The 14,176-nt window shown below is 43.4% G+C and overlaps 1 protein-coding gene across 1 annotated transcript in view; it reads right to left on the reverse strand.

Moving 5' to 3' along the window:
• Positions 1 to 14,176, reverse strand: part of kif16ba (kinesin family member 16Ba) — a 126,599-nt gene that overhangs the window by 61,361 nt on the left and 51,062 nt on the right. The window contains exons 13-14 of the mRNA XM_078405662.1: positions 2,555 to 2,674; positions 1,750 to 1,801 (exon numbers count right to left, since the gene is read on the reverse strand). Coding sequence (XP_078261788.1) covers positions 1,750 to 1,801; positions 2,555 to 2,674 — 172 coding nt within the window. The remainder of the gene's footprint in view (positions 1 to 1,749; positions 1,802 to 2,554; positions 2,675 to 14,176) is intronic.

Consider the following 14,176-nt stretch of genomic DNA (forward strand, 5'->3'; position numbering starts at 1 on the left):
TCAACATATTTCTCAAGTCACTCTCAGGCCACATAACTCTGAATATATAGCTAGCCAAGATGCGATTATTTCTGAAAATAATTTTAAAATGTTCTCCAAATACAAGCATGATCCTTGATAAAATGACCATAAATGATGCAGACTTTTAGGAAAGCCAATCCCAAAGGTACAATTTCAAAAGCTGAAACGTGGCTGCATAATAGGAGTAAGCCTGCCATGAGATTTCTTGGCAGCAATATTTAAACATGCAATTAGGCTTCAACCCATAGAAAATGCGACGGAAATATGCTGAATAACAATAATTTATATTTGCATGGCAATTTTAATAAAGTTGGTTATCGCCCAGTGTTTTATAGGGAAAAAGTAAATGGCAAACAAAATGAAAAACGAGGGATAACGAGAAGCTTGTTTTTCATTATTCATTTTCAGGGTATGCATATCACTGGCCATGCAAGGATTCTATTGCCCAGTAGACATTAAAAGCTGGAGTAACTCAGCAGGTCAGGCAGCATCTCTGGAGAGAAGGAGTGGGTGACGTTTCGGGTCGAGACCCTTCGTCAGTCTGAAGAAGGGTCTCGACCCGAAATATCACCCATTCCTTGTCTCCAGAGATGCTGCCTGACCTGCTGAGTTACCCCAGCATTTTTTGTCTACCTTCGATTTAAACCTATATCTGCAGGGGTTTTTTTCCTACACCTGTAAAGCAAGAATTCCATTGTTCCATTCCCAGTGCAAAAGACAATTAAATATAAATTATTCTTAAATGGCTGGATGTTTCTCCTTCTGGAACTATTTTATTCTAATCCTGTTTAAGGTATTCCCACTGGACTTAGATCAAGATGAAAGGACAGTAGTAGTTTCCAAATCAGGTTTGAAATCTGAACAGGAATCTTGGAGGTTGTGTTCCAATGTACCGTTGCTGTTGGGAATTACCTTGGTGAGTAACTACAGTAAAATCTTGTAAGGACCATGACAAACAATGCAAGATACTTTAACCTAGATGATGTTAACTTCCTTGTGTGTTGTTAGAACTGCTCCCAAATCAGGAATGCTACTGACTTTGTGGTTTGTAGATGACAGAGGGGTTTTGGTTAAGTCAGGTAGCGAATCTTTTGGTGTATTTTAAAGGAGGTCTTAAAATAGGAGCACCAGCAAGACCGAAGATCATATTTTTTAAATCTTCCTAATATGGTGCTCCTTCAAACAAGACTGGCAAATGGAAATACAGAGAATGACAGAAAGTGCTGGAGCAACGCAGTGGGCCCGGCAGCATCTCGAAAGAACAGGGATATGTGACATTTTGGGTCGGGACCCCATTTTAGGCTGATTGTGATAGTGGGAGGTGGGGGAAACTGGAAGAGAGGGGCAGGACAAATGCAGGTGTACTTGTATCCACTAACAACAAAAATGGTAGGTGGATACAAGCGAGGGGTTGTTTTGATGGGTAGATGGTTGGATAAAGGTCGGAGATGAAAAGACAGAACGTTTGAGATAAAGATAGAAGAAATGCAAATTGTGAAGCTAGAGGAAGGAATACAGGTGGAAAGGGAGGAAGAGGAGAGAAATGGGTGCACGTCAAGGTGAGGCACGGAGGAGAAAAAAGGGAGGGGGGGGGGCACCTGGGCTTTGAGAGGCTGCATATAGGCATTCCAAGGAGAGTGGTAATAACGACGAAGTAAAGGATGAATTCTTAGTGATCTCTGGGTTATGTTGGAATGCCAGGTATCAAAGAGGAATAGATTAACTAACCAATATCTTGCTCGGTAGCAGCATCTTCTCGTCCAACATATGTTTTGCCCTCCTGTTAAGTGAAATAATACATGTTTACAAGCTGGACGCAAAATGGAAAGACAAATACTGAGAAAAAAATGACATCAAAGTAAATGACCGAAGTGACTATCATTCCAAATTGCTCGATTTGGTGTTGATAACGTTCATTAAAAGCAAGAAATATAACAAAATCCAACTTAGCGGAAACATTTATAATAGACATTTTGATTCCCATTTAAAGCCACCAATCAAATTACTACTTTAACTGGCTTTGTACTCAATCCTAGTCATACTTAATAATAAATGTCAACATCTCTATCAAATATCAACAACTTAAGGAGCCTTGGTACAGGTGAAGGAAATACTGTATGTTTTAATGAACAGATAAATAAATAATGTACAATATTTAATGACATTAGATGCATTTTGTATTATTCATGCCAGTGGTCCCCCTTCCATTTCCTTGGATAAACGAGCGTTGACTGCACATGAAATTCTTTCTTGCTCGGCATTTCAAATCATTGAAACTAATGTTCGTACATTTTGCCACCAGAAATTGATGAATCCTTATTGCTTTTCAGTACGAAACTACTTTCTTGATTAAATCTCAGTTTTTGAAGAAGTCATTTGTTCTAAGAGTTTAGGGGGTGCCAACCTCACCATATAATCTGGTGACATTTCTCTGTGCAACAATTTAAATTTATATTACAGCAAAGAAAAGTGATTTATAATTTTCAGACAAGTTCCAAATAGGATTTTCTGGGTTACAAAAAGTCATCCTTACCTTGAGATGATACAAAATAATGCCTGTACTAAGTAAGTCATCATCAATACCGATCAAATGAGGTAATTCGGAATCCAAAACCACACCAATTCCTTCTTTTCGAAGAGCTAAAGTTTCTTCCTAAAACAAGAACAGATAGCAGACAATTATTACCTTTAAGCCATTTAATAGAAATATATTTGACACAAATAAGAGAACGCAGGAACATGATAAATAGTAGCAGGGTAAGCCATTGGGCTTTTCGAACTTGCTTTCCATATTCACCATGCCCAATCTTCTACTTTTTTACCTCTACTATCCCCTTACCCTTGATTTTTTTTAACATCCACAGAAATCAGTGAAAGAACACAATGACCAGGTCACCACAGACCTGAGATAGAGAATTCCAAAGATTCATCACCTTCTGAGGTGAGGAATTTGAATTAACCTCCGTTCTAAAGTTCCCCCTTTAAGAACCTCTGCCCATATTCTCCACAGCCAGGAGAAACAACTGCATCCAACCTTAATACGTTACAAAAAGTGGCATTACCCAGCTAAGATGTTGCATTTGTTTTATATCTTGATTATCAGCAACATTTTTTAAGTTGCGGCTCATATTTCACATTGATAAAATAAATTGGGCAAGAACTTGGAGACACAAGGAACTAACAGATGCTGGAATCTTGAGCAAAACATAACATGCTGGAGGAACTCAGTGGGTCATTCAGCATCTGGGGAGAGAATGGTCAAGCAATGTTTTGGGTCAGGACCCTTTTTATTACAGCAACACACTGATGTTTCAGACAAAAAAATAAAGATGATTTTGCCAAAGGATGTTGGCCAGAAACATTAAGAAAAGTGCCATCACTATTTCAACAAGTAGTTTGACTGATTGGTGCAGACGCTGTTATAATGAATATTCACCCTGTATCATTCTATCTTCAACAGGAAACATGTAGCAACTGATGATTACTTTTGCACCAACTTATATTTCCTGCAACATCAGATAATAAGCATAAAAAATGTGGTAATACCCTCAACTCTTTCTCCTTCAAATTAGTAATCAAAGAATTAATGATTGAAACAATCAGTAAAGATGCACACATTTGAAATAAAATTAAGAAAATTCTAATGTTGAGCAGTTGGAGACATGCCGAATTAAGGATATAACTGGGTAAATCAGAGTACTGTGGCATCTCAGAAAAACTCTTTAAAAGAATGTTGAAGATGGCTGTGGGTGTGGGTATTAGGATTCTCCTCCGCCTCAAGGTCACGGCATCTGCTTCATCTTGCCCACGCACTATCTTGTAAATCAATTCAACATTAGCTCCATAACTGTGAATAATAACTTGAACCATGTAATTGGGGTATCTTCCACTTGCAAAATATTGTAATGATGCAGACAGTAAATATGAATGTGGGAGCACTGAGAATAAGCACACACACACGAGAGAGAGCGCAAGCGTGCGTTTAGTTTAGTTTTGAGATACAGCGCGAAAACAGCGCAGCCCACTGAGTCCGCGCTGATCAGCAATCCCCGTACACGAGCACTATCCTACAGGGACGATTTACGATTTTTACCGAAACCTGTACATTTGCAAATTTGCAGATGATACAAAGCTGGGTGGTAGTGTGAACTGTGAGGAAGATGCTATGAGGTTGCAGGGTGACTTGGACAGGTTGTGTGAGTGGGCGGATGCATGGCAGATGCAGTTTAATGTGGATAAGTGTGAGGTTATCCACTTTGGTGGTAAGAATATGAAGGCAGAGTATTATCTGAATGGTGTCAAGTTAGGAACAGGGGACGTACAACGAGATCTGGGTGTCCTAGTGCATCAGTCACTAAAAGGAAGCATGCAGGTACAGCAGGCCGTGAAGAAAGCCAATGGAATGTTGGCCCTCATAACAAGAGGAGTTGAGTATAGGAGCAAAGAGGTCCTTCTGCAGTTGTACAGGGCCCTAGTGAGACCGCACCTGGAGTACTGTGTGCAGTTTTGGTCTCCAAATTTGAGGAAGGATATTCTTGCTATTGAGGGCGTGCAGCGTAGGTTTACTAGGTTAATTCCCGGAATGGCGGGACTATCATATGTTGAAAGACTGGAGCAGCTAGGCTTGTATACACTGGAATTTAGAAGGATGAGAGGAGATCTTATCGAAACGTATAAGATTATTAAGGGGTTGGACACGTTAGAGGCAGGAAACATGTTCCCAATGTTGGGGGAGTCCAGAACAAGGGGCCACAGTTTAAGAATAAGGGGTAGGCCATTTAGAACTGAGGTGAGGAAAAACTTTTTCAGTCAGAGAGTTGTGAAGCTGTGGAATTCTCTGCCTCAGAAGGCAGTGGAGGCCAATTCTCTGAATGCATTCAAGAGAGAGCTGGATAGAGCTCTTAAGGATAGCGGAGTCAGGGGGTATGGGGAGAAGGCAGGAACGGGGAACTGATTGAGAATGATCAGCCATGATCACATTGAATGGCGGTGCTGGCTCGAAGGGCCGAATGGCCTCCTCCTGCACCTATGGTCTATTGTCTATCTTTAAAACGTGGAAGGAAACTGGAGCACCCGGGGAAAACCCACCTGGTCACAGAGAGAATGTACAAACTCCGTACAGGCAGCACCCGCAGTCAAGAACGAATCTGGGTCTATGGCACTTTAAGGCAGCAACTCTACCGCTGTGCCACCATGCCACTAAGGGTGCGAATGGACAGGACCTTTCATAAAAATAGAGTGGAAAGATGTCTACATTAGCTTAGCCAATGCAAGTGAAAATGGCTCAAACAGGTAGTGTCACCTCTTTCAATTTTCACAGCAGGGTCAAAGTTTTATCTTTGATTAATGGCAAGAGGGTTTATGAAAATGAATATTCCAAACCAGAACACAATTCAAAAACTATGTAGGCATATAGTTACTACACAAATCGTTATAAATTTAACACACCTCCAAGATGGTTAATTGTTTACATAATAGCAATTATTCTCTATTCTCAGCTAAATACTGAACATGCATAGCAGCCAACCTGGAATTAGCAGCACAATCAAACATTATTATCTGTGAATGACTGTGCTGTGCATCAATTTGAAACCACTGAATGTCAAAATAAACGCAAATTCTAATTCATTATGGCTCTTTCTGCTAACAGCTGATCAACGTCAAACAGAAGTGTTAATTAATCATATACTTCCAAAGGAACTAATCAATTGTAGCTTGTACCCTTGATTTTAGATCTTGAGTACATCCTGTGCTGGGGCTGTAAGCATGTCAAACTCTGACTCAAACCACTGATTTACTAAGCATTATTTTTATATAATCTTACGTGCACAAAATGATCATGTTAGCTGGAAAAGGTGTGTAGTATTTGCCAAACCAGGATACAAAATAAGCAGGAGGATATCGCACGAATTAGCAATGTGCAAATGAAGTAATACAAATAGGTAATACATTTCCTTACTGAGCCCAGCATTTCGCTTGGGCAGTATACAACCCAGTGGTATGAGTTTTGCTCACTCTATCTAGCTCTCTCTTGAATGCATTCAGAGAATTGGCCTCCACTGCCTTCTGAGGCAGTGAAATCCACAGATTTACAACTCTCTGACTGAAAAAGGTTTTCCTCATCTCTGTTCTAAATGGCCTACCCCTTATTCTTAAACTGTGGCTCCTGGTTCTGGACTCCCCCAACATTGGGAACATGTTTCCTGCCTCTAACGTGACCAACCCCTTAATAATCTTGTATGTTTCGATAAGATCCCCTCTCATCCTTCTAAATTCCAGTGTATACAAGCCTAGCTGCTCCAGTCTTTCAACATATGATAGTCCCGCCATTTTGGGAATTAACCTAGTAAACCTACGCTGCACGCCCTCAATAGCAAGAATATCCTTCCTCCAATTTGGAAACCAAAACTGCACACAGTACTCCAGGTGCGGTCTCACTAGGGCCCTATACAACTGCAGATGGACCTCTTTGCTCCTATACTCAACTCCTCTTGTTATGAAGGCCAACATTCCATTGGCTTTCTTCACTGCCTGCTGTACTTGCATGCTTCCTTTTAGTGACTGATGCACTAGGACACCCAGATCTTGTTGTACTAACTTGACACCATTCAGATAATAATCTGCTTTCTTATTCTTACCACCAAAGTGGGTAACCTCACATTTATCCACATTAAACTGCATCTGCCATGCATCTGCCCACTCACACAACCTGTCCAAGTAACCCTGCAACCTCATAGCTTCCTCACAGCTCACACTACCTCCCAGCTTTGTATCATCTGCAAATGTGCTTATTTGGCTAATTTGGATTTAGCTAGTTCAATAGACAGTTCTGCCGTATCGTAGCAAGGATGTTAGCTGGTGATAGTCTTTTGCTGAATCCTGTATCCCCATCTTAAGATCATATGAATAAAATCGGCTGGAGACTGGGTTCTGTGTTGGTGGAGATCTCGGGACAAAGGCAACATGGATCGACATGGTACTTGTGGCTAAACATGTTTGCAAATGTCTTGGCCGATTCTTTTACACTTGCATGCCGGGCCTCTCCATCGTCAAGGTTGGGAATGATCTTAGAGTTTAACAGCTTTAACAGTTAAGTATATTGCAGACCTCCCAACATTTGATGTTACAAATTCAGAATTTTGATGTCCAAAATTCAGAATTTTACATCAAAATTCATAATATGGCGCGTAATGCAACTTTTCAGCAAAAATAAAGTATGCACGCCAAATGCGAGTACTCGTGAAAAACGACTATTATTTCCAACAGTCTGTAGTTCTTGGACTACATGTACAATGTCAGGCCTATCATGAGTATATTCTGCTATTTATAGAAAGGTTATTTAACAGAAATACTTTTTACAACAAAGAAAAAATTGTTTTGTTTTGTTTTTTCTATTTTGCTTTTTCCTTACACATCCCAATTCTCTTGGTATTGAATAAAAGAACAATGGTCATAAACTGTATGACTAAGTTATGAAGAAAGAGTTTCATTTAAAAAACTGCACATACCTAACTTAATTGACGACATACTTGCTCCAGTGGTCTTCAACAGCAAATCACAACGGTCCATGTCCCCCCCAACCCTATTCTCCCCCCACCCCCCATCTCCCCACCTACTCCCCCTTTCCCCCCAAACCACTCCCTCCTCCCACTCCACTGCCCCCATCCCCTCTCAACATCTACGCGCCTCACGCTCCGCAGCGTGGCGAGGCCGGGCCAGCGACAGGGCGAGCAACGAGGTGAGGCGAGGCTAGTGGCGAGGCCGGGCCAGCGGCGAGACGAGTCCAGTGGCGAGGCCGGGGCGAGGCATGTGTTTTGCGGAAAAATGTGAGGCAAAATCAGAATGGCGGAAATGAAATAAGAAAGCTGAAACTTTCCGCCAAATTCGGAAGGGTTGGGAGGTCTGATATTGTCATGTGTACCGAGGTACAGCGAAAAGCTTTTGTTGCATGCTATCCAGTCAGTACAAAGACAATACATGATTACAATCGAGCCATTTACAGTGTATAGATACATGATAAGGGAATGACGTTTAGTGCAAAGTAAGGTCGGCAAAGTCCGATCAAGGATAGTCCATGGGTCACCAATGAGGTGGATTGTAGTTCAGCACTGCTCTCTGGTTGTGGTGAGATAATTCAGTTGCCTAATAACAGCTGGGAAGAAACTATCCCTGAATCTGGTGTGCATTTTCCCATTTGCCTGATGGGAGAGGGGAGTAGAGGGAGTGGCCAGGGTGCGACTCGTCCTTGATAATGCTGCTGGCCTTGAGAAGGCAGCGCGAGGTATAAATTGAATCAAAGAAGGGAGATTGGTTTGTGTGATGGTCTGGGCTGCATCCACAATTCGCTGCAATATCTTGCGGTCTTGGATGGAGCTGTTCCCAAACCAAGTTGTGATGCATCCCGATAAAATGCTTTCTCTGGTGCATCCTCCTTTGTTTCGTGGTTTAATTGTCCAGCACTGTTCATGACTGATGTGGCTAGATTTCAGCTTTGATCTGATAAAGTTCAATCAGCTTAATCTAATGCGTGCTCGTTTTGTGGTTTAGTGCACAAATAGTCCTGTATTGCAGCATTAATAGGCTGAAATCCTATCATATTTTTAGTGGTGCTACTCCCAGCAATTCTGTCTGCAATTTCCTGGCTCCAGAGTCCATTCCTGACTTGATTGCAGTAGTTGGTGAGGAATATGTCAAGCTATGGAGCTTCCAAAAATCACAAATTAATGAAGTAATATAACAAGAAAGCTGCAGGTCACAAAAAAAATTCTGTTATTTTAGTAATGTAAAATATTAATGTGTTGGTTTTCTAAAAAAAAGCATACTTTTTACACAGCGGGGAAACTGTAATATATAACGTCATAAGGAATAGGAGTAGAATTAGGCCATTCGGCCCATCACGTCTACTCCGCCATTCAATCATGACTGATCTATCTCTCCCTCCATTCGCCTGCCTTCTCCCCATAACCTCAGACACCCGTACTAATCAAGAATCTATCTTTCTCTCCCTTAAAAATCTTAAATCTGCCTTAAAATATCAATGGATATTAAACTTTTCTAATGGTTTCAATTTTTTTAACACACCTCGAAATACCTGTGTCCTGCCATCACAGTCACCCATGTTTCATGCAATACTTGAGCTAAATAAAATTATTATCTTTTATTAAAATATCTTATTTTACATTAATAGAATGTAACAGAATGGACGCAGCCGAAATGAACCAAATTCAAGTTGCATTCTCATCATTAATTGTCACTGATGTTCTATTGGAGATGACAGCATTCGTAATGAGAAATAAATTGACAAGTCAAGGTTTTAACCCATGTTAATTGACACTGCCACAGAAAGTTCACGAACAAATGAGGCATAAACTATAAGAATATGAGGTCACCATCAAGCAGCTGACTCTGTGGACCATTAGATAAGACTTTATTAATGAACATGTAAATACAGCTGGAATAAATTAGTTTCAGTGTGTTATCAAAGAGTACTATTGCATACGTATCATGCTGTAAGCATATTAAAATAATCAGACTTCTGATTCAAGAGGAAATAAGGTGTCGAGGGTCAGTAGAGAACGTCTTGGGCATGAACTCGGAATTGCTGCCCCATTAACATAACCACTATTCTACAAATGACAGTGCCATGATCAGATCAAACGACATTTTTTTTCAGAAGCCCAGGAGTGGGTAGAGACCACAAAGTCAAATCAATGGGAAAGCTATTTGTAAATAAATCAGCGGAATTGGGGGTGGGATAATGTTTTACACTGGTACCTTGAGAAGTGCTTCCAGGAGGCCAGCGCTAATTATCAATGCTAAGGGTCAGTGCAACATTGAAGCAAGATGGCGCCAAACGCCAGGCGATTCTTTGCGTGCTGTTCCCATACGTGGATCTGCTATCATACATGACAATCGCTCCACTCTTTAAATCTTTATTTCAACACCAGCATTCTTTAATCAGACTTTATCTTGCACTTCCCAGCTGTTACCAGGCAACTGAACCATCCAATCACCAACCAGAGAGCTGTCCTGAGCTACCATCTACCTCATTGGAGACCCTCGGACTATCTTTAATCAGACTTTACTGGACGTTATTTGCACTAAACATTATACCCTTTATCCTGCATTTGTACACTGTGGACGGTTTGATAGTAATCATGCAGTCTTTTCACTGACTGGATAGCAGGCAACCAAAAGCTTTTCACTGTACCTCAGTACACGTGACAATAAACTACACTAATATTCAGAACAAGATGCATTACTGACTGCATTGGTGGGAACCTGGTGTAGATGCCTGCCCTCCCGAATGCCAAGCCAAGAAAATGGGCACCAGGAACATTGCGTGAATCCAACGAGGAATTGCCCTTTGCGGAGCACTGTGATACAAGGCGAGGCACGGCAAGTGCTAGTTAATGTTTGAGTCTGGGACAAACTCTGCTCCATGCATTGACAGATGAATTCTTGGGTCTCTCCCTCTCCATCAGCTACCAACACAGACACAAAAGGCTGAAGTAACTCAGTGGGCCAGGCAGCATATCTGGAGAAAAGGAATACATAAATACATAGAAAATAGGTGCAGGAGTAGGCCATTCGGCCCTTCGAGCCAGGTGACGTTTTGAGCGGGGACCCTTCTTCAGACCGGTCTCGACCCGAAACGTCACCTAATCCTTTTCTCCAGAGATTCCGTTGAGTGACTCCAGCATTTCGTGTCTATCTTCATTGTAAACCAGCATCTGCAGTGCCTTCTTACAATTACCAATACATCTCCGGCTGGGGAAGAGTATGCAGTGAAACACTGGGAAAGGGAGAGAGCAGCCTCTATCATAACCCAGAGGCAAAAAGGGAATGATGCTGAATCGCTCTGATATGATTTAATGGGCCCATGGGAATACTTACTTGTTGGTAATAAATTTTACACAACTTCATCAAATAATTTTATTGACCAATATCATTGTAACCCAGACGTGCCATTACGTTTTTACAGGTACAGTAATTAAAAGACACTAATGCTACTTTCAATTTTATTGATCAAGAAATTATTATACATACACAGTAAAACTCTGATAATCAGTCATGCACAGACATTGGTAATGCTGGATTAGCAAATTTTCCAGCTTGCTGGATATTGCTCATTTTAACACCACCAACATACATTTGATTTACTTTGTTTTGATGTTACGTGGTACTATAACACATTTGCCAGCGAACCCGATCTGTTCAAAGAGAGCACAGGAACTGGGGCTCCAGTGAGTGGGGAAGGGCAGACCTCCCAACATTTGATTTTACAAATTCAGAATTTTGATGTCCAAAATTCAGAATTTTACATCAAAATTCATAATATGGCGCGTAATGCAACTTTTCAGCAAAAAAAAGTATGCACGCCAAATTCGCGTACGCGTTGCGCTACACCCATGTGTGAAAAACTATTCTTTCCAACAGTCTGTAGTTCTTGGACTACATGTACAATGTCAGGCCTATCATGAGTATATTCTGCTATTTATAGAAAGGTTATTGAACAGAAATACTTTTTACAACACAAAGAAAAAAATTGTTTTGTTTTGTTATGTCTATTTTGCTTTTTCCTTACACAAAATGTATGACTAAGTTATGAAGAAAGAGTTTCATTTAAAAATGCACATACCTAATTTCATTGAAGACATACTTGCTCCAGTGGTCTTCAACAGCAAATCACAACAGTTCATGTCCCCCCCACTCCCCTCCCCCCCACTCCCACTCTACCCCCACTCCCCTCCACACTTTCCCCCGACTCCCGCCCTCCACCTCACTCCCACCTACCCCCCTACCCCTCCACTGCTGCCCTCCCCTCCCCACCTTTCCCCCACCTCCACTCCCCCTCCCCTCCTCCCCCTCCCCCCTTCCCTCCCATCCCCACTCCCCCCCCGACCATCACTCCCCCCTCCTGCCCCTCTCCCACTCCCTTCTCAACATCAATGGGCGTCGCGCTACGCAGCGAGGCGAGCCCAGTGGAAAGGCGAGTCGGGGCCAGAGGCGAGGCGTGGCGAGTCGGGGCCAGCGGCGAGGCGGGGCGAGTCGGGGCCAGAGGCGAGGCGAGTCGGGGCCAGAGGCGAGGCGAGTCGGGGCCAGAGGCGAGTCGGGGCCAGAGGCGAGGCGAGTCGGGGCCAGAGGCGAGGCCAGTCGAGTCGGGGCCAGCGGCGAGGCGAGTCGGGGCCAGCGGCGAGGCGAGTCGGGGCCAGCGGCGAGGCGAGTCGGGGCCAGAGGCGAGGCGGGGCGAGTCGGGGCCAGCGGCAAGGCGGGGCCAGAGGCGAGGCGAGTCGGGGCCAGAGGCGAGGCGAGTCGGGGCCAGAGGCGAGGCGAGTCGGGGCCAGAGGCGAGGCGAGTCGGGGCCAGAGGCGAGGCGAGTCGGGGCCAGCGGCGAGGCGAGTCGGGGCCAGCGGCGAGGCGAGTCGGGGCCAGCGGCGAGGCGAGTCGGGGCCAGCGGCGAGGCGAGTCGGGGCCAGCGGCGAGGCGAGTCGGGGCCAGCGGCGAGGCCGGGCGAGGCGAGGCCAGCGGCAAGAGGCAGTGCGAGCGGCGAGGTACGTGTTTTGCGGAAAAATGTGAAATGAAATCGGAATTGCGGAAATGAAATAAGAAAGCAGAAATTTTCCACAAAATTCGGAAGGGTTGGGAGGTCTGGAAGGGGGTGCAGGAAACATTGTCTGGTTTGCTAGATGCCAAACCAGCAGGATTTCTGTATGTATAAGAAAATAACTGCAGATGCTGGTACAAATCGATTTATTCACAAAATGCTGGAGTAACTCATCAGGTCAGGCAGCATCTCGGGAGAGAAGGAATGGGTGACGTTTCGGGTCGAGACCCTTCTTCAGACTGATGTCAGGGGGGCGGGACAAAGGAAGGATATAGGTGGAGACAGGAAGATAGAGGGAGATCTGGGAAGGAGGAGGGGAAGGGAGGGACAGAGGAGCTATCTGAAGTTGGAGAAGTCGACGTTCATACCACCGGGCTGCAAACTGCCCAGGCGAAATATGAGGTGCTGCTCCTCCAATTTCCGGCGGGCCTCACTATGGCACTGGAGGAGGCCCATGACAGAAAGGTCAGACTGGGAATGGGAGGGGGAGTTAAAGTGCTCGGCCACCGGGAGATCAGTTTTGTTAATGCGGACCGAACGCAGGTGTATGGTTTCTGTATGGTTGGGTAGTGACTATTGAGTATTTGGTGAAAATTAGCAGGTGAGCAATGCCAAATACTAACAACAATTAACCGATGGATACCTATTACACATGCATGCCTTACATAAGAGGTACAGCCCCTTCATTAAAAGATTATAACAAAAATACTTAAATAATAATTTTATCCAAGCACTGCCCCAATGTTTTTTTGTGATTGGAGACCACGCTTCGTGCATGGTGTGCAGTTCTGGTCACCCAGCTACAGGAAGGATGCGAGTAAGTTGGAAAGGGAGCAAACAAGATTCACTCGGATGTTACCCGAGCTTACGAACTTGAGTTGTCGGGTAGGTTGGATAGGCGGGGAGATTTTTATTTGGATTGTAGGAGGTTGAGGGGCGACCTTATTAAGGTGTACAAAATCATGAAGGGCAAGGATAAGGTCACCGTCTTTTTCCCAGGGTAGAGAATTCTAAAACTGGAGGGCCTAGAAAGAGATTCAAGAGGGAGCTCAGGGACAACATTTTCACTCACAGGGTAGTCCGTATGTGGAATGGGCTGGCAGAGAAGCTATAGAAGCGGATATAATTACAACTTTTAAAAGATATTTGGACAGATCTGTAGATAAGAAAGATTTAGAGTTTATGGGCCGAATGCAGGAAAATGAGACCAGCCCAGTTTGTCAACTTGGTCAGCATGGAGGAGGTGAAGGGCCTGTTTCTGTGCTGTATAGCTCTGTGACGTTGGTAAGGACACACATTATCTCAAAAATACTCGCAATTAAAACTGCAAACACCAAAAATGTCTTCATCTTTACTCAAAATAAATTATTCAAATCTGTCAACATTTTGCACGTGATATGGAAACCTCATCAGATTTAGCAGGAAAATAATAAGCTGTATCAAATGAGCACTAGCTAGATTGCCCAAAGCCAATGACCAAACATATTCCCTCTCTGAGGGCACTGCAATTACTGCCTCCAACCTCTCGATACTCATAAAGCAAAAACG

The sequence above is a fragment of the Rhinoraja longicauda genome, chromosome 9 (genome assembly GCF_053455715.1).
Source record: "Rhinoraja longicauda isolate Sanriku21f chromosome 9, sRhiLon1.1, whole genome shotgun sequence".
NCBI classification, from domain to species: Eukaryota; Metazoa; Chordata; class Chondrichthyes; order Rajiformes; family Arhynchobatidae; genus Rhinoraja; species Rhinoraja longicauda.